At 43.9% G+C, this 26,127-nt stretch overlaps 1 protein-coding gene across 1 annotated transcript in view; it reads left to right on the forward strand.

Annotated features, from left to right (window-relative positions):
• Nucleotides 1-26,127, forward strand: part of Adamts12 (ADAM metallopeptidase with thrombospondin type 1 motif 12) — a 293,075-nt gene that overhangs the window by 235,381 nt on the left and 31,567 nt on the right. Inside the window, exons 18-19 of the mRNA XM_045132353.1 lie at nucleotides 2,223-2,433; nucleotides 17,734-18,813. Of these exons, the coding sequence (XP_044988288.1) occupies nucleotides 2,223-2,433; nucleotides 17,734-18,813 (1,291 nt within the window). The remainder of the gene's footprint in view (nucleotides 1-2,222; nucleotides 2,434-17,733; nucleotides 18,814-26,127) is intronic.

Consider the following 26,127-nt stretch of genomic DNA (forward strand, 5'->3'; position numbering starts at 1 on the left):
TCTACAGGGAAATGAAGGTTTTAATTAAAATGTTTCTCACGCCTAATGGACAGTGAACTCGGTACTCCTGGTTCACTCACTGGCTTGCAGGAGCTGGGTCTGGCCGGCAGAAATCTTGTAGCAAATGTAGTAAAACGCACACAATGCATGCATGACTTGAGTATTCAGTGTCCCCGTTTTGAGCCTGAATAGAAGTCCTAGCAATGGTGGGTGTACCCCGCGTTTGGTTTTGCCTTCATGAGGTTACTTCTGGCGTTCCCCTTAACATACTCGTATTATGACATGTTTTCAATGTGTGGACAGGGTGACTTGGTTCCAACTTTGAAAGCACTTGTAACCTTATAGAACACTGGGACCAGAGAGATGGCTTTGTGGTTAAGGTGCTTGCCGGCAATGCCTAAGGACCCATGTTTGATTCCCCAGGATCCACATAAGCCAGATGCACAAGGGGGCCTTGCATCTGGGGTTCATTTGCAGCTGTTAGAGGCTCTGGCGTGCCCATTCGTTTTCTCTCTTTATCTTCATTTCTCTCTCTCTCTCTCTCAAATAAATAAGATATAAAAAACAAGGCTGGAGGGATGGTTTAGCAGTTAAGACATTTGCCTGCAAAGCCAAAGGACCCTGGTTCGATTCCCCAGGACCCACACTAGCCAGATGCACAAGGTGCACACGTCTGGAGATCGTCTGCAGTGGCTGGAGGCCCTGGAGTGCCCATTCTCTCTCTCTCTCTCTCTCTCTCTCTCTCTCTCTCTCTCTCTCTCTTTCTCTCTCTCTCCCCTTTCTCTGTCAAATAAATAAATAAAGTAATTTTTAAAGATTTTTTTATTTTAGAACACAGAAAAGATATCTGTGGATGTTACTGGGTTCAATCATTAACTCAACATGATTTTTTATGCAACTGCTCTGTGTACGTACATTTGGATACAAAACAGTTTATGTAAAAACTACTAATGAATGACGGCAACAAGGCAACAAGGGTCCTGTCAACCTCGTTTGTCTTCATTGCTCATCTACTGTTCCATGGTGGAATGGCCGGAACTACCTATTATCCAAGTAAAAAGGATTAGAACGTCTCTAACAGAACTTGTTTTAAATAGAGAGAAAGGGGAGAGGGAATGAATGGGCACCCCAGGGCTCCCACTGCTACAAACACACTGCAGATATATGCACCACTTTGTGCATGTGGCTTTAGATGCGTACTAGGGAGTCGAACCCTGGCCATCAAGCTCTGTAAGAAAGCACCTTTAACCACTGAGCCATCTCTCCAGCCCCAGAACTTACATCTTACATATTCTCATGTTTTGGAGCTGACTTTACATAGAAAGTGGGTGGTATTCTCTGTTAACTCAGTAGTGCTATCCATCCATTAGAGGCAAGAAAAGGACCAGGAAACAAGAAGCCATGAAAAATGAAGCACTTGGGGCTGGAGAACATGGCTTAGTGGTTAAGGCATTTGTCTGCAAAGTCAAAGGACCCTGGTTCCATTCTCCAGGTCCCACATAAGCCAGCTGTACAAGGGGGGGGGCGCATGTATCTGGAGTTCGTCTGCAGTGGCTGGAGGCTCTGGCACGCCCACTCTCTCCTCTCTCTCATAAATAAATAAAATATATTTTCATAAAAAATTAAGCACTCGGGGCTGGAGAGATGGCTTAGCGGTTAAGCGCTTGCCTGTGAAGCCTAAGGACCCCGGTTTGAGGCTCGGTTCCCCAGGTCCCACGTTAGCCAGATGCACAAGGGGGCGTATGCATCTGGAGTTTGTTTGCAGAGGCTGGAAGCCCTGGCGCGCCCATTCTCTCTCTCTCCCTCTATCTGTCTTTCTCTCTGTGTCTGTCGCTCTCAAATAAATAAATAAATAAATAAATAATTTTTTTAAAAATATTAAGCACTCATAGCCAGGCATAATGGCACACGCCTTTAATCCCAGCACTCGGGAGGCAGAGGTAGGAGGATTGCCATGAGTTCGAGGCCAACCTGAGACTCCATAGTGAATTCCAGGTTAGCCTGAGCTAGAGTGGGACCCTACCTTGGAAACCCCCCCCCAAAAAAATTAAGCACTTGTAGATGATCATATACAGCAAAGACATACAAACCCTAGACAAAAGAGGCACTTTTCCGTCCCTCCCAACTCCATCATCTGTGTTCAGCTGTTTTCTCTTCTGGTGACTGAATGAAATGCCTGCAAAACTTTCACTGAGCTCTCACGTGTCCCTGTCTGCCTGCAGGTGGTGGGCAGGGGAATGGGAATCGTGTTCAGCGACATGTGGGCCCTACGGAGAGAAGAAGCGAACCGTCCTGTGCATCCAGACCATGGGCTCCGACGAGCAGGCTCTCCCAGCGACAGATTGCCAACACCTGCTGCGGCCCAAGGCCCTTGTTTCCTGTAACCGAGACGTTCTGTGTCCATCAGACTGGACAGTGGGCAACTGGAGTGAGGTAAGCTTGTTCCATGGTGGAATGGCTGGAATTACCTATTATCCGAGTAAAAAGGATTAGAATGTCTCTAACGGAACTTGTTTTAAATAGAGAGAAAGGGGAGAGGGAATGAATGGGCACCCCAGGGCTCCCACTGCTACAAACACACAGCAGATACATGCACCACTTTGGATCTGAAGGGCTGAAGGTAAACAGGCAGCGTTTCTGATTCATCAGCCCCTCATCCAGTCCTCCTCCAAAGTGACCTGTGTGCAACAATACAGTGTCCTTCCACTGCGGCATGTTTCATATACGTCCTTCTACCCAGCATCCTATCTTCCTGGGTTCCTGCCTTACTGAATCTTGTGCTCATCTGCCCAGTGGTCAGCTATCCACTATATAGACTATATAGTGAATTCCAGGTCAGCCTGGGCTAGAGTGAAACCCTACCTTAAAAAGCAAAAATAAGTAAATAAAAATAAATAAACATCTCAGGGGCTAGAGAGATAGCACAGTGGTTAAAGGCACTTGCTTGCAAAGCCTGATGACCAGGGTTTGATTCCCCAGTACCCATTTAAAGCCAGAGGCACAAAGTGGTGCGGGCATCTGGAGTTTGTTTCCAGTGGCAGGAGGCCTTGGTATGACCATACTCACTCTCTCTCTCTAATAACTAAGTAATTTTTAAAAAATGAACATGGGGCTAGAGAAATGGCTAAGTGGTTAAGGCACATCCCTGAAAAACCTAAGGACCTGAGTTTGATTCCCCAGTCCCTGTGTAAAGCCAGATGCACAAAGTGGTGCATATGTCTGGAGTTTACAAAAATAATGATAAATAAAAATGAACATGTCAGGTCGGGTGTGGTGGCTTATGCCTTTAATCCCAGCATTCGGGAGGCAGACGTAAGAGGATCACCATCAGTTCAAGGGCACCCTGAGACTACATAGTGAATTCCAGGTCAGTCTGGACTAGAGTGAAACTCTTCTTCGGAAAGAAAAATCAAAAACAAACAAACAAAAAATGAACATTTCAGCAGGGGTAGCAGTGCAGGTTGCCATTAGTTTGAGGCCAGCCTGGGCTATAGAATGAGTTCCAGGTCATCTTAGGCTAGCGTGAGACCTTGTCTAAAATAATCAAAAGAAAAATTTGAACAGATCAGAATTTTCCAGTGGGTACTGCCTTCATCTTATGAGCTTCCATGAGATGATACAAGTAAGCTTCCCACAACTGGCCTAAACACTGCAGAACTGTTCTGCTGAGTTCCTGCCTTCGGGGAAAATTGAAGTGTTCACTCAGGAGAAAGCCATAAAAAATCAATTAGAACTAACTTTGATGAACAAATGAGCATTGCACTCTGTTGAGATGAACACTTAGTGATTGAAAAACTATTCAATTATAAATAAAGGAGACTTTTTCTCATATGTAGCCTATAAAGAGGGTCTGAAATTATCTGACAGAATCTAAAATCTATAAGAGCAGTTACTCTTGCTTTTGATTTATTTACCTGCAAGAAGAGAGAGAGGAAAAGAGAGGAGAGGAGAGAGAAATAAAACGGGTGCACAAGGGCATCTAGCCTCTGCAAACAAACTCCAGACATACACTCCATCTTATGCATCTGGCTTACATGGGCCCTGAGGAATCGAACCTGGGTCCTTAGGCTTTGCAAGAAAACACTTTAATTGCTAAGCCATCTCTGCAGCCCCAAAAGTTACTCTTGTTGGAGATACCTACTTAAAACCAGCATACTCATTTGAATAGAGCAGTTTTATAACTTTCTTTCCATAGCCAATAATCATATTCAGACTTGCTTACCTTCTAATTCTATGAATGATTCTCTGGTAAGGGTCTGGTTGAGATAAAGAAATGAAACATAAGAAGTTCCTATCAGAAGAGATAGGACTAGGGGCTGGAGAGATGGCTTAGCAGTTAAGGCACTTGCCTGCAAAGCCAAAGGACTTTGGTTCAATTCCCCAGGACCCACGTTAGCCAGATGCACAAGGTGGTACACGCATCTGGAGTTCATTTGCAGTAGCTGGAGGCCCTGGCACACCCATTCTCTTTCTCTCTCTCTCTCTCTCTCTCAAATAAATAAGTAAAAATAAATTATTATTTCTTTAATTATTTATTTATTTATTTGAGAGCGACAGACACAGAGAGAAAGAAAGATAGAGGGAGAGAGAGAATGGTCGCGCCAGGGCTTCCAGCCTCTGCAAACGAACTCCAGATGCGTGCGCCCCCTTGTGCATCTGGCTAACGTGGGACCTAGGGAACTGAGCCTCAAACCAGGGTCCTTAGGCTTCACAGGCAAGCGCTTAACCGCTAAGCCATCTCTCCAGCCCAAAATAAATTATTTTTTAAAAAAGGAAGAGACAGGACTAAATAATAGGCACAGGAGTTGAGTGAGAAAGGCAAAGAGGAATATATGCAAACATGGTGTACCAACAATTTGTACAGGTGCATTAGGGATCTATGCGCTGATGTGTGTGCACGCACCAGTGGTGATCCAGAATGTTCTCCCTGCTGCGTTTGACAGAAAGCAGTCATAGCATGTAGTCAGCCTGGCCTATTAGTCCACTGCCAACCCAGATTACTACAAATTACAGTGTTGTCAAAATAGTGCTGAGTGAGGTATTGTGAATGGTCCATTAAGTCTCTTTACCCAAAAATGATGTCACCAGCATCCAAGGCAGTTAAGAAACCTCGCCGTGTAGAATTTACTAATTGCCAGACTCTCGGTGCTTTCTCAAAAGACTTCGATTACAGATTGGCTGAGGAGATACCCTTCCTATGTTCGTGGGTGTGCAGGACATAATAACCGGTCTCAACTGGAAGAAAAAAGGGAGCAAAAAATTTGGTATGATGTGACAAGTGCCAGCGTCTGTGGTTCCAAACACAGGCCACTGCACAGCTGATTGATAGAACCTGTGGGATCTGGCTTTGTTTCTGGCTTTGTTATAGTCAGCGTCACGTTGCTGGGATGAACCTCCAAAGCAGACACAGTTTATGGAAGGACGGGGTTTATTGAAGCTTACATAGTCAGGAGATATGTCCGCTGGCCCCCTTCCATAGGTCCATGCAGAGAAACAGTAACCAACTGCACAGAAGCAAGCACCCTCCGGGAACCCAGGCAGAGCTCTGCAAATCTCAGGCTGGAATTCAGACCTGCCCCCAGTCACACCGGAGGGCTGCACCCCAGGATCTGCCCAGTGACACCTCCTCCAGCCTGATAGCTAGAACTCCAAGGAGCTTTAGTAAAACTCCTGAATCTATTGGGGGACATGCGTTCAAACTACCATAAGCTTCTTCTTGCAAAGCTGAGCAGAAAGGCTGAGCAGATTCCATCATTAGGACGTGTCATTAGAAGTGCAGTTATTTAAATCACAACAAAGATTCCCTGACTAGGTCTTCCTTTCTTCCCTCTGCTCTCTTGCTAATAGCCCTTAATGAGCTTTGCTCAGTTATGATAAAATAAACGACTCTGACATTCTGAGACTACCCAGACACTTTTTAGAAGAGAGAGGGCAGTGATTCTGGGAACACAGTATTTGTTGTACCAACATTATTTGAAACAGGGCAGTGACCTGGCTCTCCCTTGGTCTGTACTGAGCTACGGATAGTCTGACAATAAATAAGATAGGGAGGGCAAAAGACTGAAGAATTGAGACTCTGCTAGACTCCTGTATAATGGTCCTGCCTGTGGCCACCAAGATGGTACGGAGAAAAGTAAAGGTCATGAACTGCCCTTAGCAGGGACTTCCAGCAACCCCAGCAAAGAGAAGTAGGGTCCGGCCATGCCAGTCCTGACCACCAGTGGTTAATAGAAGTGGGCGTTCTCTCCTCTACTTCCCCCAGGAAGGCCTTTCTTGTGCCCTCCAGCCTTTGCTACCTGCCCTAAGCTCAGGCTCTTGATACCTAACTTCAACCTCTACCTTTGTCAAGAATCTTGCCCTGATTTTCTTGAATCTAGTTTTGAACCCAGAGGATAAAAAATGGAGACTCAATTTATTCATTTATTTATTTATTCATTCATTTACTTATTTGTAGACAGAGGGAATGAGTATTCCAGGGCCTCCAGCCACTGCAAACGAACTCCAGATGCATGTGTCACTTTGTACATCTGGCTTTATGGGCTTTCTGGGGAATCAAACAGGGGTTGCTAGGCTTTGCAGGCAAGCACCTTAGCCACTGAGCCATTTCTCCAGCCCAACTCTATTCATTTTGAACAAAGACAAGGTATCAAAGTTTCTGCAGCTCTTTTAAAAATAGTTTTATTTATGTCAGAGGGAGGGAGAAAGAGAGGAAGAGAGACAGGGAGAGTGAGTGTGGGTACTCCAGGGCTTCCTTCTGCTGCAAACAAACCCCAGATGCATGTACCACTTTGTGTGTCTGGCTTTATGTGGGTACTGGGGAATCAAACCTGGGCCAGAAGGCATTGCAAATGGGTGCCTTTAACTGGTATGCCATCTCCCCAGCCTCAGCTTTTTTTCCTAGTGAGAAGCAGCCAACCTAGAAATAGGGTATAGTCCCTAGATCATGGTGCCCTGAGTTCAAATCCTAATTTAACCACTTGTCAAAAGTATTTATTTAATATCTCTATGGCTGCCTTTAGCTTTCTGTGCCTTCTTTTATGTACCCATAACATAGCAACAGTACTTATCTTCAAAGAATAAATGTGTTAAGGGCTAGAGAGATGGCTTAGCCATTAATGTGCTTGCCTGTGAAACATAAGGACCTAGGTTCGACTCCCCAGTTCCCACATAAGCCAGATACACACAGAGTGGCACATGTGTCTGGAGATCATTTATAGTGGCTAGAGGCCCTGGCATGCCTATTCTCTCTCCCTCTCTCTCTCTCTCTCTCTCTCTCTCATGGTTAAATCACTAAGGATATAAAATAACGTGTTATACTTGCAGTTTTCCTACTAGAACAGTACGTGGCATGCAGTAAGCTCTATAGATATGAGCATTTGTTACATAAGGTGGAAAAAGATGAACATGACATAATGCCTCACATCATTTGTTGAGTGCTTTCCTCACCATAAGTTGCTTTGTTTACCCCTTTAATAATGGATCCAAGGATGGACTTACAGACTGGTTCATTCAGATGCTTTGGAGAAAGTTCTGCCATCTTTTTCCATGGATGGATGGGCAGAGGACCTCAGAAAGCACCATGTAATAAACATGGCTGGTTTTATGTACCCTGGGCAAGAAGAGACATTCCAGATATTTCCATCCAGGCTGTAATCTTGTATAGCATAAACTCACTTTGCAATTATGGGAAAACTACCTCACTTTCTCGGGCCTCCGTTTCATCAACTGTAAACCAGTATGTTCTTTCTCCTGTCAGACAGACTTCATGGAACGCTGATATTTTTCTAGCCTTTTCAGCCCTGTGCAGAATCTCTAACGGTATGGCAGCGAGCAAAATAATCCATACAAACACTAAGCATCATACGTGGCAAATAGTGAGTGTCACTAAATGACCTGAATATCAGGGAGAAGACAAAGATTTTCTGTTTCTCTGATCTTGAAGTCTTGCCCATCTGTGGTACCCGGTGGAGTTAGGCATCAAGTTCTAAAGGACCTGATTTGTGTTCCTTTGAATTTTCATCTACCCCACTCCTTTTGTCCATTACTATTTTATTGTATAAAGCACCTTCACCACAGGTCATAATGACTGTCAGCTTTTCAAAGGCCTTACAAAAATGTATGACACTTTAAAACAACTAAAACAAAGCAAACAAAAAAGCCCTAAGAAATACTAAAAGGAAACTGAAAATCAATAATATTTAATTCCATGTTAGTAGCAACTTTTTACTAGATATGTAATGTATGTGTTAAATGCCTCTGTTCATATTAATACACTTAATCATGCTGGCAGTATTATTAGTTCCATTTTGCAGGTGAAGAGAATGAAACACAGAGATGCTTAGAAGCATGTTCAAGGTCACGTAGTCACCAGGGGGAGTCAAGGTTAGAAAGCAGGCATCAGAGCTGCACTCTGAGCGTCGCGTCCTGCTGTTTCTTAACCGTCTGCACAATGAAGCAATATGACAGTTCTTAGAATTCATACGAAACATGTTCTGTTTTAAAACACTTTGAGAATCATCCTTTCTCACTTTTGTAAAACTTCCAAATGCATAATGATTACTGAGATCTCAGAGCCTCTCCAAAAGCTAAGTGAGTTGCTTTTACCAAATAATTGTAAAATGGAAAATCATTCAGATGGTTCCTAACGGCAAAATACTATGTTTACTTGAGACTAGAGATGCATAGGAATACAGACTGATGGGACACAAAGTGGACCATTCAAAAGCAGACTTCTTGGGTCTAGGAAGGTCTTTAATCTGCCCTTTGTACAAATAATCAAAGCAACCAATCAACCGAGTTACTAAGAATCTATCATGTGAAAGCTGTTCCCAAAGGTGGTTGGAAGGTTCTGTTACCTAATACCCGAGAGAAGCAGGTCAAAGTGACATGAGGTGTTAGGAGTTCAGAAATAGAGTCTTTGAACCTCAAACCCTTTAAGACTGAAAAGGATAATACTAAATTATCATATTTATTGAAGAAAGTACAAAACCAGGTTGGAGAGATGGCTTAGCGGTTAAGGCACTTGCCTGTGAAGCCTAAGGACCCATGTTAGACTCTCCAAATCCCATGCAAGGCAGATGCACAAAGGTGAGGCAAGTGCATGATTGCACATGCCCACTAGGTGATGCCAAGCATCTGAAGTTCAATTGCTGTGGCTGAGGCCCTGTCTTGCCAATTCATTCTCTCTCTCTCTCATTTGCTCTAAACAAAAAACAAACAAAAGGGGGGAAAAGTAAGTACAAAACCAAGGGAAGAAAAATGAATACACCTACGTAGTCTGAGAGCCCATGTGAGCCTAAAATAAACATGAAAGAGAGTAAGAGAGAAGAGAAAGTACTGAGAGCTCCTGCTAGGTGGAGAACAGGAGGTAGGGAGCCCATGTGGGAGTAAGGGAGGGTCTCCCCTCGTCTTGGCCCCAGCTGAGATGAGGGAAGCTTACTCGAACCTTGAAGTGCAGGAGCCCTGGCCAGAGAGAGGCTTGACCTTCCCTGGTAAATGTATTTGTAACCTTATGGTGGTGGCCCCCCTCCTGGCTCAGGTGAGCCAGAGTGAGAGTTGATTGGTCTGGGCTAGGTACAGTCTCAGGAAGAGGCCAGACATGGTGCTGAACTTGGGACTGAACTTGACCAGCCACAAATGTCAGAATTCAATTTGAATTCAAGGAAAGGGGACCTTCCACTCAGGAGGGGCTCAGGATTGTTTCAATTTGAAGTTGAGGAAAGAAGACCTCCCTCCCAGCAGGGGCTCGGGATTGTTTGTGGAAAAATAAATCTAGGGAAGAGAGAAGCCCAAAGACATCCCTGCTTTTTACTTTCAGGGGCCCAGTTACCCTAAACTGTCTAACAAAGCTACTTCACTCCCTCTCAAAAGGAAGAAATATTTATTTTGGCTCATGGTCTCAGAAGTTTCAGTTCATCATAACTGGAAAGGAGGAAACCTGGTAGAGTAAGAGCAGAACATAGGAAAGCTGTTCACTCCCTGGCACCCAGGAAGCAAACGCAGTGGTGCTGGTGACTGTGCCCTCTAATCAAGGCCTGCCTCCTACTGCCTCCCCAATAGGCCATCATGCCACAAAGCCATCAAGGGATTAGGTCAGAGTCCCCACAATTCAAATAATACCCCCAAATAAGTAGATTCACCAGCTAAGAACCAGCCTTCAACATACGAACATTTGGGGAAACACTTGAAATGCAAGTCGTACAAAGCACAGAGCGACTAAAAAGATTAAACGTTGACGGTAACAAATCAGCTCTCCCCGGCTCTTCAAAAAGAAAGCCTAGCGGGCTGGAGGCATGGCTTAGCGGTTAAGGCACTTGCCTGCAAAGCCAAAGGACTCAGGTTCGATTCCCCAGGACCCATGTTAGACAGATGCACAAGGGGGCGCACGTGAAAGAAAGAAAGAAAGAAAGAAAGAAAGAAAGAAAGAAAGAAAGAAAGAAAGAAAGAAAGCCAGCCAGCCTAGCTGGGCATGGTGGCATATGCTTTTAATCCCAGCACTTGGGAGTCAGAGGAAGGAAGATTGCCATGAGTTCAAGGCCACCCAGCTTGGGCCAGAATGAGACCCTACCTCACAAAAAAAAAAAAAAAAAAAAAAGAAAGGAGGCTCCTTGGAAGTCTTTTATAAGAAAGAAAGAAAGAAAGAAAGAAAGAAAGAAAGAAAGAAAGAAAGAAAGAGAGAGAAAGAAAGCAGGCCTAGCAACAAACACCAATGTGCGTCTATTGCCAAATCAGAAGCATAGAAAGACACATGAAAAGTCCTGCAAACTGAAGACAGGACACAGAGAAACAGAAGCCATTTATGAGGGCTCCCTCTGGCATCCCCCCCCATTTCAGTTAAGGTCCCAGGCATCCCTGTGGGCTGTCCCTGAGGCTGTGCATCGCCTCACCTTTGCACACGGGTGTCTGGAAGGGCCAACATGGCATTTCCTTTCACTTTCCTGGCTAGCTGTTCTGCTGGTTCCTGCGGAGCAGACGTGGGCACCCTTGTTGGAAATAGCAGCTCAGATAGGCCTTGTTGATTCTCTTCCTCCTGTCAGACTGTTTTGATTGTCTAAGATACTAAGCTAGTTTCCTGGGGCTTCCCTGACAAAGGATTGCAAACTGGCTGCCTTCAACAGGGGCACAGTTCTTGTAAAAGGCGGAAATCCGACATCAAAGTGTCAGCAGGGCGAATTCCTTCTGTAGTCTCCGAGGGAGAAGAATTTCAGACTTGCTCCTGCCATCTGGTGATTTCCCAGGAATCTTTAGGGTTCCTTGCCCTGTCAGTGCCTCATCACCAGCCCCGGCTTCATCTCCCCATAAAGTTGTCTGCTTCCAGACTCCCCTTTTTGTCTAGGAACACCAGTCACATTAATTTAACGCCCACCTTAATGACCTCATTTTGAATTACATTCCCTTTCTAAAGACCTATTTCTAAGTTAAATCACATTCTGAGATAGGGGGCATTAGAATTCTGACATACTTATATTTTTAGAGGTGGGGAAGGAACCCAGTTCAAACCATAATGTAACAACAGGGTGCCAGGAGTTTAGGAAAGTCCTTGGACCCTAAACCCGAGGTTCGTGTCTGATTTTAAACAACGAATTGAATAAAATAAGACTGAGAAGGATAATTATTAAATTATTACATCTATAGGGAAGCATAGACCAAGGAAAGATACCCACGTGGCTTGAGAGCCTCCCCTCCAAAAAACAAACCTTTCAAGGACAGAAAAGAGAGTTCAAAGAGCTCCTGTCATGTGGAGAAAGAGCCCATGGAAAGTAAGGGTTGGGGGGTTCTCCCCTTGGCTCAGCCCAGCCCCTGAGCAGTTGGAGGTTCAAAGGGGCCGGGCAGTTCAGAGAGCCTGTTCTCCTCTCGCAAACACATTCATAACCTTATGGTGGTTGGTCCTGCCTTCTGGCTCAGATGAGCTGAGGGACAGCTGATGGGTTTGGGCTAGGGGCTGTCTCAGGAAGAGACCAGCCAAATTCTGGGGTCTAAGCTTGACCAACCCACAATGTTAGGATTAGATTTAAATCCTAGGATAGACGTCTTTCCCAGGAGGGGCCCAGGTTGTATGTGGATAAACAGATCTCCTTGAGACCAGAGCTAAGAATCCGGATCATCCTTGGATCTCTAGCAAGTGCAGACTGCAAGAATAGGCCCAAAGACATTCCTGTTTCTTCAGTTGTGTATAAATTCCCAATATTTAAGTGTTTTTTTAAAACATGGTATTGACAGTGTCCGTGCACATAGACAATATACCAAGACCCTAGTCCCTTCCCCCACCTCCCCCCCACGCCCAAGCCCCCTCTCTTAAGGTACTTCTTTTCAGCTAGTCTCTGTATTTGTTTGTTTGTTTGTTTGTTCTTGAGGTAGGGTCTCACTCTGGCCCAGGCTGACCTGGAATAAATTAGGTAGTCTCAGGGTGGCCTCGAACTCACGGCCATCCTCCTACCTCTGCCTCCTGCATGCTGCTATTAAAGACGCGCGCCACCACACCCTGCTCTCTTCTGTTTTTTGACAATTTTGATGCAACTATGATTTAAACATTTTACGTTCCAAGTATTAGCTATTTCTCGACTCAGCCTTTTAGCCTAAAATCTCTGATGGACGCCAACTGTGCTGTGGAATGAACTCGCTCAGCTCCACAGCTCTGTGCCAATAGCGATCCCCCACCCCACCTCCAGTGCACCCCAGGTGTGGATGGCTGACCAATTCAGCAGCAGACTTCAGCCTCAGCAAGCTGTCCCAAGGGGCCTTAATCCGGGAGTGGTGGCAAGGGATGGCATGAATAGCCTACCAAGCTGCTTGTCTGATGGCAAGCTCCAAGTTATAAGGGAAGGGCACCTGACAATCACGGTTGAAATGGGTCTTGAGCATCCTGCAAGTGCCGATTGAGACGGGCTCTAAGAGAGGTACCATCCAGCTGCATTTATCTCATCTGAAGGGCTCACAGTTCCTCAGGAGATAAACACAGAAGAGACACGTGGGCTGATTACAAAGTAGCACTCCATGGTCTGGGGCAGCGAGACAAGGCAGCTTCCTGGCCGGGCCCTGTGTGCTGGGTGGGACTGGGACCAATGCATGCTAATTGTCTGCTTTTTCAAGGGATGACAAAAGTCTGGACTTTTATTACTATGAAATCATGGAAATTTTATTAAATGTATTAATATGAAATTTGCATTTTGGGCCACTGATTACATTTTTCTGAGTTGTTTTAAGATTACTTGGGCTAAGGAATCCATATCTGTAGGCCAAATTTAACCTTGAGGCTGTTCTAAAACATCAAAATCTGATGTATTTTACATTGGTAGCTATTATTAACTTCAGTTTTACTCTTTTAAGTATGTCAAAGTCATAGTTAATAAGATTACTGAGCTCTTGAAATCTCTTAATCCATCAGTTAGCCCTGAGGAGCCAGAAACTAGAAAACAGCCAGCAATAAACCAGAGGGGTACATGGGTCTCCCCAGTGTCTTCTAGACATGTGCCCACATCTACTTTACCCAGAATTCCTCTGATAAGACAATTCTATGTATCACAGTCCAAGAGTATAATAAAAAATCAGGGATCCCAAGGCCCATGGTCCTTATCCACATCATTATTACAATGACAATAGTAACTTCCAGTCACCAATGGCCTTATATATACTATGTATGTGCTCAGAATTATATATATATATGTTGTCTTGAACAGATGAAGTACTATGTCTTGTATATACTGTGCAGAATCTTCACAGAATCCACACAAAGGCCTTGAAGGTTAGGTGCTAAATTCTTCCAATTTCCAGACAAGTAAGCTGAGATTTAATACTAAATCTATGTCGAGTTAATAGTGAATTTAAGCCACTTTTCACGGGTTATATAGTTCTTTCTTTTTCATAATCCATTACAGGGGTAAAGAATCTTTTTTGTATAATTTTTGTTTAGTTACTTTGGTTTTTCCAAGGTAGGGTCTCACTCTAGCCCAGGCTGTCCTGGAATTCACTATGGAGTCTCAGGGTGGTCTTGAACTCATGGTGATCCTCCTACCTCTGCCTCCCAAGTGCTGGGATTAAAGGAGTGCGCCATCACACCCACCTTCTTTTTAAATATTTTTGTGAAGGTTTATTATAAATTCTCATATCCCTAGAGGCATTGGAAATACTGCAGGTCAGGGCTGGAGAGATGGCTTAGCTATTAAGACATTTGCGTGCAAAGCCAAAGGATCCCTGTTCAACTCCCTAGGACTCACATAAGCCAGATGCACAAGGGGGCACATACTTGTGGAATCCGTCTGCAGTGACTGGAGGCCCTGGTGTGCCCATTCTCTTTCTCTCTCTTTTCCTCTTTCTCTCTCTCAAATAAATAAATAAAATACATTTTTTTTAAAAAAAAGAAATATTGCAGGTCACAACAAACAAAAACAATGAGGTAGGGGACAGAAGTGTCAAAAAGTTTCCTATTGTGTCAATATCTGCTCTGCTATTTCCTGGGGCAAAAACTGCAAGAGAACTGTGCATTGCTGGAGAGAAGTCTAGAGCCTTGCTTGTGCATTAGCTCCCAGAGTGGAGCCTGAACCTGCCTGAAGCATCCAGTGTGGAGATGTGCTCGGACACACACTGGGGATTATGTTATTTATAAAGTGGAGATCTGTGATATTGTCATGGACGATGGAGGAGGCATGAGGCCCTCTGCCTCTCTCCCAGGACTTACTGGTTGTGGGAGTGGGAGACATTTTCTTTGGAGGTATAGCCACTGATAAGTTACACATGTTTTGATAGAACCACCCCCCCCCCACCGCCCGTGCACATGCAGGCAACCCTAGTTAAGTTCAGTGGGACATAAACACGCGCACACACACTCAAAGAAAAATAAGACATCAAAGTGGGAAAGCGGGGCTGGAGAGATTGCTTAGTGGTTAAGCGCTTGCCTGTGAAGCCTAAGGACCCCGGTTCAAGGCTCGGTTCCCCAGGTCCCACGTTAGCCAGATGCACAAGGGGGCGCACGCGTCTGGAGTTCGTTTGCAGAGGCTAGAAGCCCTGGAGCGCCCATTCTCTCTCTCTCTCCCTCTATCTGTCTTTCTCTCTGTCTGTTGCTCTCAAATAAATTTAAAAAAGAAAAAATTTTAAAAAAAAGTGGGAAAGCGACTCGTTGGGAAGAAGAGGTCCAGAGAAAGGGAAGGTGAACAAGAGAAGGTAATGGGAGGAGGTTATAGCCAAAATATATTGTCAATATAAAACAGAAAATTAAAATAACTTAAAATTTTAACAAAAGAGAGAGAGAGAAGTTTGGGGCTGAAGAGATGGCTTAGCAGTTAAGACGCTTGCCTTCAAAGCCAAAGGACCCAGGTTTGATTCCCCAGTGTTCACCTAAAGCCAGATGCACAAGGTGGTACACTTCTGGAGTTCGTTTGCAGTGGCTAGAGGCCTTGGAGCTCCCATTCTCTCACTTTGTCTCTTTCTATTTCTCTCTCATAATTAAATAAATAACATAGGGATATGGATAGGGAAGGTAGCAGGTCTTAAGTGATATGAAAACCAAACAGGGAATTCTATGGGCAGGAGGACGAAGGCAGGAAAGGGGGCAGGGAAAGGGGAAAACCAACTGAAATTAAGTCTCTGTATGAATAGAATGAATGAATGAGCCGGGCGTGGTGGCATGCACCTTTAATCCCAGCACTCGGGAGGCAGAGGCAGGAAGATCGCCGTGAGTTCGAGGCCACCCTGAGAGTACACATTGAATTTCAGGTCAGCCTGGGCTAGAGTGAGACCCTACCTTGAAAAAAACAAAATAAATAAATAAATAAACAAATAAATGAAGAGTTGAAAGTCCACAGGGTTCAGACCACAATGTAGCAAGAGGTAACTAACTTGTATGGGGCATGAAGAATTGCCACACATAAAAAGGCCCAAAATACTGTGGGAAGTCAGAAATAAAAATGCCTCCAGCCTGCCCTTTCTAACCTCTCAGTTAGTTGTGCAAGGAGCTGTGGAAGAACGGGAAGGCACTGTTTCCTCATGGGCCATCTCAACTTTGGTGGTACGTAAGTGTGACTGCCTGGCATACGAAGCACGATTGCCACCCAAATTCGCACTATTATTATTATTATTATTTCAGCATGAACTAGGAAGTCCAATCTGGGAGCTGGATGCTTATTTTGCAGACAGCTCCAGCCTGGTACAGTTGGGCCCCAGAATGCACTTAGCCACTTCATTGGCTTGTTGTCCAAAGGAACTGATTTCACAGAGTTATTATACATCAGTGAGTGATTATGTTTGATTGAAACAATATTATTTTCCTGTGAGGAAATAGAAAATAGGACTTGAGAGAGCAAGGAGCTTGAGCTAAAAATATGCAAGCAAATGTGCAATGATTTTCTCATTTCTGAATTTTTTGAAGTGAAACAATCACTAAGTAAATATGTACTGTGATCCAATGTCTTAAGGGCTATTCTGGAATTCAATTATGAATAAGAAATGGCTCATCTCTTTGAGGGACTTTTCAGAAATCAAAAGGTTAGGTAATAAACACACCACACATACCTGTGTACAGAGTGTTGTACTAGGCTTAGGTGGGGAAGGAAACATCTGGAATAAATCTGATTTTTACAGAGGCTGATTTGCAGCCTTTCAAGTGAGGCCTGAGGCTTTGATTGCTCTCTTGTCGAAGGTGGAATAATGATCCTTGCCTTGTAAATCCTCAGGAGTGTTGTGAGTATCGCACAGAATAATGTCAATGATGCGTCATGAACTCCATAAAGGATAATGTAATCCTATTCTTAAGAAACCTGCTTTAGGGTCAGGGAGTCAAGGTAGAGAAGCATAAAATGGCCAGCACACAGTCCTGATGTCCACGAACAAGTGCCAACGACTGATTAGTTGACTTCAAATGTCATTAATAAGAAAAGCTAAAAGTGGAGTAGCCTGGTAAAAGTGTGAATTTTTCAAATATCTAAAATGTCAGTGTTACTGAAATGAAGTGTGTATGGTTGTCAGATATTGAACTGGATGAAACAAGCAATTTTGTTTTTTTTACATTGGAACTCTGAGGAAGGACGCCTTTGTCAGGGTTCCTCAATGACACTTGAGCTGTGTGCACTCCTCTCTTCACCCCAGAATATTTAAGGAGCACTAGGGTGAGAGACACACCTCTCCCCCAGTGTGTACATTAGCACCACACTAAGAGACTGACCTCACTCTTCTGGAAAGACTATACCCCTCCTTTGTTTAACTGCTCATCTTTAAATTTCAGAAAAGGTCCATGAGGATGGATGTGGAAATACAGTGACTGTCTAGTTGTTAATCTAACGCTATCTGACATAGGCAAATGATTTTGATGCTTGGGAGAAACTATGTGAGTTATAATAATGTTTCTAAATATAAACAGGAAGCTTCAATATAATAAGCTTAATAGATTCCTGGTCATCTGAGAATATTTCATATTATTTATTAGCATCATAACCCTAGGAAAGAGATGATATTGCTTACCAGCTCTTCAGTGAGTCATTTAAATCACTGAACTCATTGTGGTTTCCAATACCCATTTTTCAAAGCCCAAAGAGTCTTCAGTTTGTCTGAAGCACGGATTTTGTTTTCAGTTCAGTCCTGAGCCCCAGCTGACCTCCAAAAGTTTTCAGATTTCCATGAAAAGCTAAGAACGTAGAAACCAAGTGGAGAGACAGTATTAGCTACACAGTTCTATTGCCAAGGGGCCTGACCACCAGAAGAACATCACCTTTCCCCATTAAACTAACAGCTGTCTCTCTCTTCCAGTGCTCGGTTTCCTGTGGTGGTGGTGTGCGGATTCGCAGTGTCACGTGTGCTAAGAACCATAATGAGCCTTGTGATAAGACAAGGAAGCCCAACAGCCGAGCTCTGTGTGGCCTCCAGCAATGCCCATCAAGCCACAGGCTTCTGAAACCCAGCAAAGAAACAACTTCCACTGGAAGAAAACAACCAACGTCAGAGCAAGACCCTTTCAAGCCCATCCCTCCACCTGCACCTACGTCCAGTCCCAAACCGCTGCCAGCACCCACAGTGCCCGGATCTGCAAGCACAAACGCTCCTGAAGTCAATAGTCCTAGTTCTACCACAGCATCCACAGAAGGAGGCCTGGATGGGACGCAGTGGCAGAAGAGCCCAATCCAAACCGACCAGGACCCCAACTCTGTCAGTTCCTCTGAGAGCACTTCCCAGCCCATCCTCAGCTCCTGGTCTTTGACCATTCAGCCCAATGATGACAATGTTTCCTCTTCATACACCAGTTCTCCTTCAGAGGGAGACGTTTTGACTACCACCAGCGGATCTGATCTGTCTTCTTCCAGCAATGCTGTGACGTGGCAGCTAACCCCATTCTACAATACTTTGTCAAGCGATCCAGAAGATCACTCAGAGATTCACAGTGGCTCCGGGGAAGACAGTGAACAGCAGGAGAACGAGGGTGAGAGCAACTCTGTCATTTGGAGCAAGGTCAGAGTACCTGAAAAGGACACTCCGATAGAAAAGCATCCAGAAATGCCACTAGGACCTCTACCAACCCCTTCTCTGAGGGAGGACTCCTCATGGACTCCTTCCAGCACAGTGATGGAAGGCTCACCACCTGCCAAGTCCCTTAAAAATGGCACACCCACAGCTGAGGGAATGACCACTGACCACCAGCCAGTACCTTCAGAAAAGTCAGGAACCCATCGCTTTCCAACCAATAAGAGCGCAACTCAAGATCCTGGGCCAGTTCTCACTGAACAAGAAGCATCCAGTCTAATTGCTGAGGGGTTCTTGTTAAATGCCTCCAGTTACAAGCAGCCCATGGAGGATCGCAGCCCCGCACACTGGATTGTTGGAAACTGGAGTCAAGTAAGAGGTCCAACTTCCTACCCCGGGGTCTCATTCTCTATGGAAAATAGCTATGGGTGTGGCACTCTTATGTAAATTGTCCCTTCTAGCTTTACACTACAGAGATCACATGAGGAAGGATAACTGAAAGGGCCTGACTTCATATTTCAATCAGAAAACTAATACTGAGGCCTGGATTAAACCTGTGAAGTAATCATAATGGGACTGGAAGTCCTAGATAGACCTCACGGCATCAATATATTCTTTCTATTTTCTTTGAGTACTTATATTCAAAATTCAGTTTGCTCATTGAAAAAATTAGAATTATTAAGAAGGAAATAGATGTGATGATAAAATGTTGCCCCCTATTTTCAGGCTTCAGAAATTTGGCAAAACATTGGTTTGTTTGTGTTGTTTATTTCCATTTCTGGAACTAATGAGATCCTTTGAGGCACCAAAATCATTTCTCACCTATTTGAATTTTGAAAGTACATCATATGAACTTGTTCAAATAATGTAACAACTCAAAAGAGAATTTAGTAATCTTAAGTTCAAAACATCCAGCTTTTTCTTGGTCTTTTAGATTGTATTTCCCAAGATAAAAAGAGGTAAAATGTGGCAGGTAAGTTAAGAATAATTGCGAATATAATACAGTTACTAATTAGCAGTTAATATAAGAATAATAATATAATTATAACACTTTAATTTTTAAACCACTTTAACATACTGTCTCTTGTTTTTCCCCTTTGACAGTACTGGGGAATAGATATTATTTATCTCACTCATATTAATTTACAAGTAGAAAACCTGAGGTGTTAATGGTGAAGTGACTTGTCTAATGACACACTTTTCAGTTGGATATGGAACTGTCCCTTCTTCTGTGGCCTGCTGGCTCTGCCATGAATTTCTGCACCAACTTAAAACTTAATGGCAAAGCATTCTCTTGGTATAAATTAATCACCCTCATTGGCTCATGGAGCTAAGTATACCAACAACAAAAACAACAAATAGGCAAATTAAACTTTCAAAATTATTTGTATTCGAATCTATAATTATTTCATTTAAACTTTGTTTTCATGTGGATTTATATTCCATTTATAATGTGAGTTATTACATGTTTTATCAGTGAATCCCCATTGTATCTCTATTTACAAATTTATTTTTTATAAAAAGATGTCTATGGCATTCAGGTCCACATTGCTGGTAGAAAATACCTAACCAAGAGCAGCTTGTGGGAAAAAGGGTTGATTTTGGCTTCCAGACTTGAGGGGGAAGCTCCATGATGGGAGGGGAAATGATGGCATGAGCAGAGGGTGGACATCACTCCCTGGCCAACATCAGGTGGACCACAGCGACAGGAGAGTGCGCCAAACACCAGCAAGAGGAAGCTGGCTATAACACCCATAAGACCACTCAGAACAATACACCAACTCCAAGAGACATTAATTCTTAAGTTGCCATCAGCTGGGGACCTAACATTCCTAACACCTTGGCTTATGGGGGACACCCGTGTCAAACCACCACACTGTCTGTGCTTATAGTAATCTAACTTGTTGAATGGGGACAAATGTCTTTCCTAATCCATTATTTCCATCACATCCTTTCCTGATCAGTTCTAAAGGATGGCTCTTGACGACAGGGAGAAATTGACTGTGAACATTCATAAAGCATAGAGCATGTATTTATAAGTATGATTTTAAGATAATTTACAAAACTTCTCTCAATTAATACTGCAACCAAGGAGACTGGTAATGCTTTCCATTTTAAAACTGAAGCTGAGGGCTGGGGAGATGGCTCAGCAGTTAAGGTGCTTGACTGTAAAGCCTAATAACTTGGTTTTGACTCCCCCATACCCACATAAAGCCAGATGCACAAAGTGGTGCATACACCTGGAGTTCACAGATGGAGGCCTTGGTGTACCCATTCTCTCTGTCTGTCTCTCTTCTCTTTGTCTTTCTCTGCTTGCAAATAAATTACTAACATATATATATAATTTTTTTTAAACTGAGGCTGAAACAGGCTAACTAACTAACCAGAGTCACACATTGTGTATGAAAAGGTGGGCACTGAAACTCTGGCAGATGGCTGAGAACCTATGATTCCTTATCTTGCAAACCAGAAAACATCATCATCCTGATGTCTTTTTTGTGTGTTTGTTTGTTGTTCCTCTGGCCATGTTACCTATAAAAACAATGGCAGTGTCACATAGAGAACCTAGGTAGATGAGAAAATCTTGTAGGTCAGTGAAGAGTTAGAGAATATAAGTCGCACACTTATGAGACGTGGTACTGCTAATGATCAGGGGCAGGAGTGGACAGTGGGCTTACTGGGTTTGACAGTCAGCAGGCCCCTGGGGAGAACAAGCTCATTACTGAGATGGAGAGACACACCAAAGAAGGTGGCTTCTGTAGGAAGCACTGTTAATGATGGGAAGGCTCTCCTTAGGAAATAATTAACACAGAATTATTAAAACATTGCTTGCATGAAATGTGATGCCACATGTCTGTAGGCCTAGCACTTAGAAGGTAGAGACAGAAATATTGTGAATTTAAGCCCACGTAGGCTAAAAAGCAAGTTTGAGGCGGCATAGCATTCATGAGACCCTGCCTCAAAAATACACACATGCCATTCTCTCTCTCCCTCTATCAAATAAATAAGAATAAACAAAAAAAATTTTTAAATGGGGCTGGAGAGATGGCTTAGCGGTTAAGCACTTGCCTGTGAAGCCTAAGGACCCCAGTTTAAGGCTCGGTTCCCAGGACCCACGTTAGCCAGATGCACCAGGGGGCTCACACATCTGGAGTTCCTTTGCAGTGGCTGGAAACCCTGGCGTGTCCATTCCCTCTCTCTCTCTCTCTCTCCATCAAATAAATAAGAATAAACAAAATTTTTTTAAAAATACACATGCCTGGCGTGGTGGTGCCTTTTAATTCCAGCACTTGGGAGGCAGAGGTAGGAGGACTGCAATGAGTTCAAGGCCACCCTGAAACTACATAGTTAATTCCAGGTCAGCCTGGGCCAGAGTGAGACCCTACCTCGAAAAACAAAAACAAAAAAAAAACACCCACATACCTACATGAATACATAATAAAATAAAATAAATATTTATGATGGGATGACCCACACTCTTACTTTTCATCCATCCTGAAATCCCAGAATAGTTATGTATTTATTATTTAAGATTTATTTTTATTTATTTATTTACCAGAGACAGAGAGAGAAGAAGGGAGAGAGAGAATGGGCATGCCAGGGCCTCCAGCCACTGCAAACGAACTCCAGACACATGTGCCACCTTGTGCATCTGGCTTACGTGGGACCTGAAGAATCAAACCTGGATCCTTAGGCTTCGCAGGCAAGCGCCTTAACCACTAAGCCATCTTTCCAGCCCAGTTATGAACTTACTGAATTCAAATATGTTGCAGTGCCTTTGTCCTAAGGATAGTTAATATATTCTGTCTGGTTGGAAAATGTTAATTGATTCTGTAAGAAATTACTACATCCAAGGAAACTAAACCATGGTAGCATACACATAAACTATGATGACTAAACTCAGAGGTTAACATGTTCTGATTATAATAAATCAAGACACAAATAATTTACGTTGGCTCAAATGTCATCATTTGACTTGGACAAAATAAAATAAACTGTCCCACTGAATACCTCTTAACTCAGCAAAGAAGTTAGCAGCTGTGTTAAAAGTGCTAACAGCCAGGCTGGAGAGATGGTTTAGTGGTTAAGCGATTGCCTGTGAAGCCTAAGGACCCCAGTTCAAAGCTCGATTCCCCAGGACCCACGTTAGCCAGATGCATAAGGGGGCGCACATGTCTGGAGTTCATTTGCAGTGGCTGGAGGCCCTGGCACTTCCTTCCTCTCTGCTTCTTTCTCTCTCTCTGTCACTCTCAAATAAATAAATAAAAATTTTTTGAAGAGTGCTAACAGCCGCTAATTCTGGGCAGTTTGGCTTTAAATGGGGAGTTTGCAACTGCAGACTTTAGTGCTTCGGGGCTATGACGACACAGGATATCCTTGGCAGGAGACTTCCTAATGACAGTGATCAGTGCCTCCTGCTTCCCTGCATTTTGGATAGAAAATCTTTCATTTATGGACTTGTCTGAGAGGGTCAGGACTCATAATGAAAGCTGGGTTTAAGTTTCTCATTGTTCTTGATTTTGTGTCTTCTCTCTCCTGAGATAGTTTCTTTTGGGTTCCCTTCCATATAATGGCTCGCTCACCTCTCAATATCCTGTTACAGGGACCCAAGGGTCACCACTGCTATCCATCGGTTCCTGTCTGGCTAAAACATTGCCCTAGCCTTTTTTTTTTTTTTTTAATTCTTTTTCCAAGTTGGGGCATCTGGTCATTTCTGTCATGTCCTCTTCATTTCCTTTTTTAGTTCCCAATCAAATGGCAGGAGAGACTCAGAGATGAGCTGCGATGTTTCTGCTTGGTACAATGGAGGAGGGGCCGTAACCCACATTTAATGTCTGGGAGCCAAGGGCAATCAAAGTTCTGCAGTATACAGGGAAGTTTTATAAGGAAACATTTCATAGTTCCAAATATCAATAGTGTCCCCATATTTGAGAATGCAGAGCCTCTAATTCCTGCGATTCCCTTGTTCATTCCTCTGCTAGTCTATGCGCCTCAATTCTCTCCCTTCTCTGGTCTTTTCCACACACGACTGCAGGAGATACAGGAAGAATCCCAAATCTGTCCTCTACACAGCCTGTTCTAAGCATTCCAAAAACCCTGTTCACAGATCTCTAATCTCTCCTCAGTACATACAAATCAGATGAAATCCATCTATGAGAGAGAAAGATAGAAAGGAAGAAAGGAAAGGAGGGAGGGAAGGAAGAAAGGAGGGAATCCTCTCTAACCTAACCTCCAATGGGCTCCAAAGCCTTATATAATCCATCTTTCTAGTCTTACTGCCTCTTACTTTTCTTCATCCAACTGCCACATCTGTCATTCTAAACGTCTAAGTTTCTGTACACCTCTACCCCGACCCGTCCAGGGTTTGTATTCAGCCTGTTTCCTCCCAGAGTATCCTACTCCCCTGCTGCCCGCTCACATTTTACCTGCGCTTCGGGATTTCTCTTCCTTTTAGCTTTTCTTTAAAAAAAAAAAATGTTTATTTTTATTTATTTATTTGCGAGAGACAGAGGGAGAGAGGCAGAGAGAGAGACAGAGAATGGGCGCACCAGGGCCTCCAGCCACTGCAAACGAACTCCAGATATGTGCCCCCTTATGCATCTGGCAAACATGGGTCTTGGGAATTGAGCCTCGAACCAGGGTCCTTAGGCTTCACAGGCAAGCGCTTAACCACTAAGCCATCTCTCCAACCCCATTTTGGCTTTTCTGATCTAAGCCAGAAGTCAGGATCTGATCAGAAATATCTCTTAGGTCATGTTCTCAATTTCTGTCCTCTATTGAAAGGTTAACAAGATCTCCATTGTACATAACATTTCTTTTCCTAATTATGTTTTTTTCTAATTAAAACTAAATAACTGATTAACAAAAAAAACAAACTAAGTTAGCACTATCAATAGGCATAAGGCTTGAAATTGATCTTTCTGCAGTTGAATCCTGGCTCGTTAACTGTCCCTCAGTTTTCTCATCTGTAAAATGGCAATGGTCGTAATGACTTTGCCTGCCTCCTAAGACTGATATGAGATAAATGAAGGTTTTAAAAATATGCAAGTCACAGAAGCACACGAGGCCCACAGAAGGTTTTTTTTTTTAAATTTTTTTTTTTTTTTAAATTTGAGAGCGACAGACACAGAGAGAAAGACAGATAGAGGGAGAGAGAGAGAATGGGCGCGCCAGGGCTTCCAGCCTCTGCAAACGAACTCCAGACGCGTGCGCCCCCTTGTGCATCTGGCTAACGTGGGACCTGGGGAACCGAGCCTCGAACCAGGGTCCTTAGGCTTCACAGGCAAGTGCTTAACTGCTACGCCATCTCTCCAGCCCCCACAGAAGGTTTTTGATGTATAGTTACACACCAGAAAAACTAGGTACAGTGCAGTATGTATTCACATGGCTCTTATTTTGACAGAAAGCCATCTCTTAGTGAATTGCTTCACCATTCAGTCAGGTCCCTGGGGCCAGACGGTGACATAGAAGCTGACTAGTCATGCAGAATGAAAGTGACAGCGTGATTCTCCACAGCTGTCCAGAGCAGTCTGCGCACGACACTGTCCTGAGCCTCCGCATCAGTTCCAGTTCTGGGCACCCCACCGCCTGCTCCTTGACCTCAGCGGTCAGTTGTGGCAGAGTCACTAGGATGGTATCCAGGACAAAATGAAGTCTTTTTTGACCTCTTCAGAGTCTTCTTTTCTTCTCCCATCTCACACTCCGGACTTGAAGTAAATTCAGTATATTTAGCAAAACTCTGATCGACAGAATGCCATTTTGCGTCTTCTGTATTCTATGAGCTTCCTCTTGTCAGCTTTATTTCTGGGCAATTGTGTGCTGCCCAGGGAGACACTGTGGAAAAGAATTAACCAAATGTCTGTGAATAGGACCAAATTCCAAGCCCTGGAGACAATGTGCATTTATTTGCAGCGTGAATACCCCACGAAGAACGACCAGCCGTCACTAGAGATTTAAGGGGCTCATTGCTGGCCTGGGAATGGTAGCTCATGAGCCACTTTCTGCAGAACCCTATTTGTGCCCTCAGCCAGAAGAGCCTACTGACCTCCATTGGTCTTCCAGGCACCTGCTGGAGATTATCCAAGGGCTACCCTGGGGCGGCCTGGCCTGAGTCACCTGGCTCTTTCACGCAGGGTAGTCCATATTCGTTCTTGTACCAAAGGTCAAATACAACATCAAGAACGGGGAGCAAGATCTGAGAACCAGCATATCAACCACTGCATTCTGCTAGCAAAAGCAAGTCACGAGAACAGCCTAATTCAGGCACTCAGGAAGGAGGTTCCATCTCTCCGTTCCATCTCTCCATGAGAGAAGCTACAAAGCCCTTTTGCCAAGAGCTGGGTATAGGCTACTGTGAACAAGGAAGGCCACCAGTACAATCGAGCTATGACATGACTAATGTCCTTTAGCTGCTATGATATTCACTATATAGATGTCTAATGATGCCCAAAGAAGGAAGTGCTGGTTCCATTCCTCCCTGGGGCCACAGCGCCTCTGTGTCCCAGGGGCGTCCAGGCGACTGCGGAGCAGGGTCTTGAACGGCCATGAGGGTGACAGAAAGAAACACCTGGGAGACAGCTTCAGAGAACAGCTCGTTTATTTGTCAGGGGAATGGGTTTATAAGCGTTTGTGAAAGAGCAGGAAGAAGTACGGGTCATAAGGGGATTGATTAGTACAAAGGTCCCC

Source organism: Jaculus jaculus, chromosome 13 (genome assembly GCF_020740685.1).
Source record: "Jaculus jaculus isolate mJacJac1 chromosome 13, mJacJac1.mat.Y.cur, whole genome shotgun sequence".
Taxonomy (NCBI): domain Eukaryota; kingdom Metazoa; phylum Chordata; class Mammalia; order Rodentia; family Dipodidae; genus Jaculus; species Jaculus jaculus.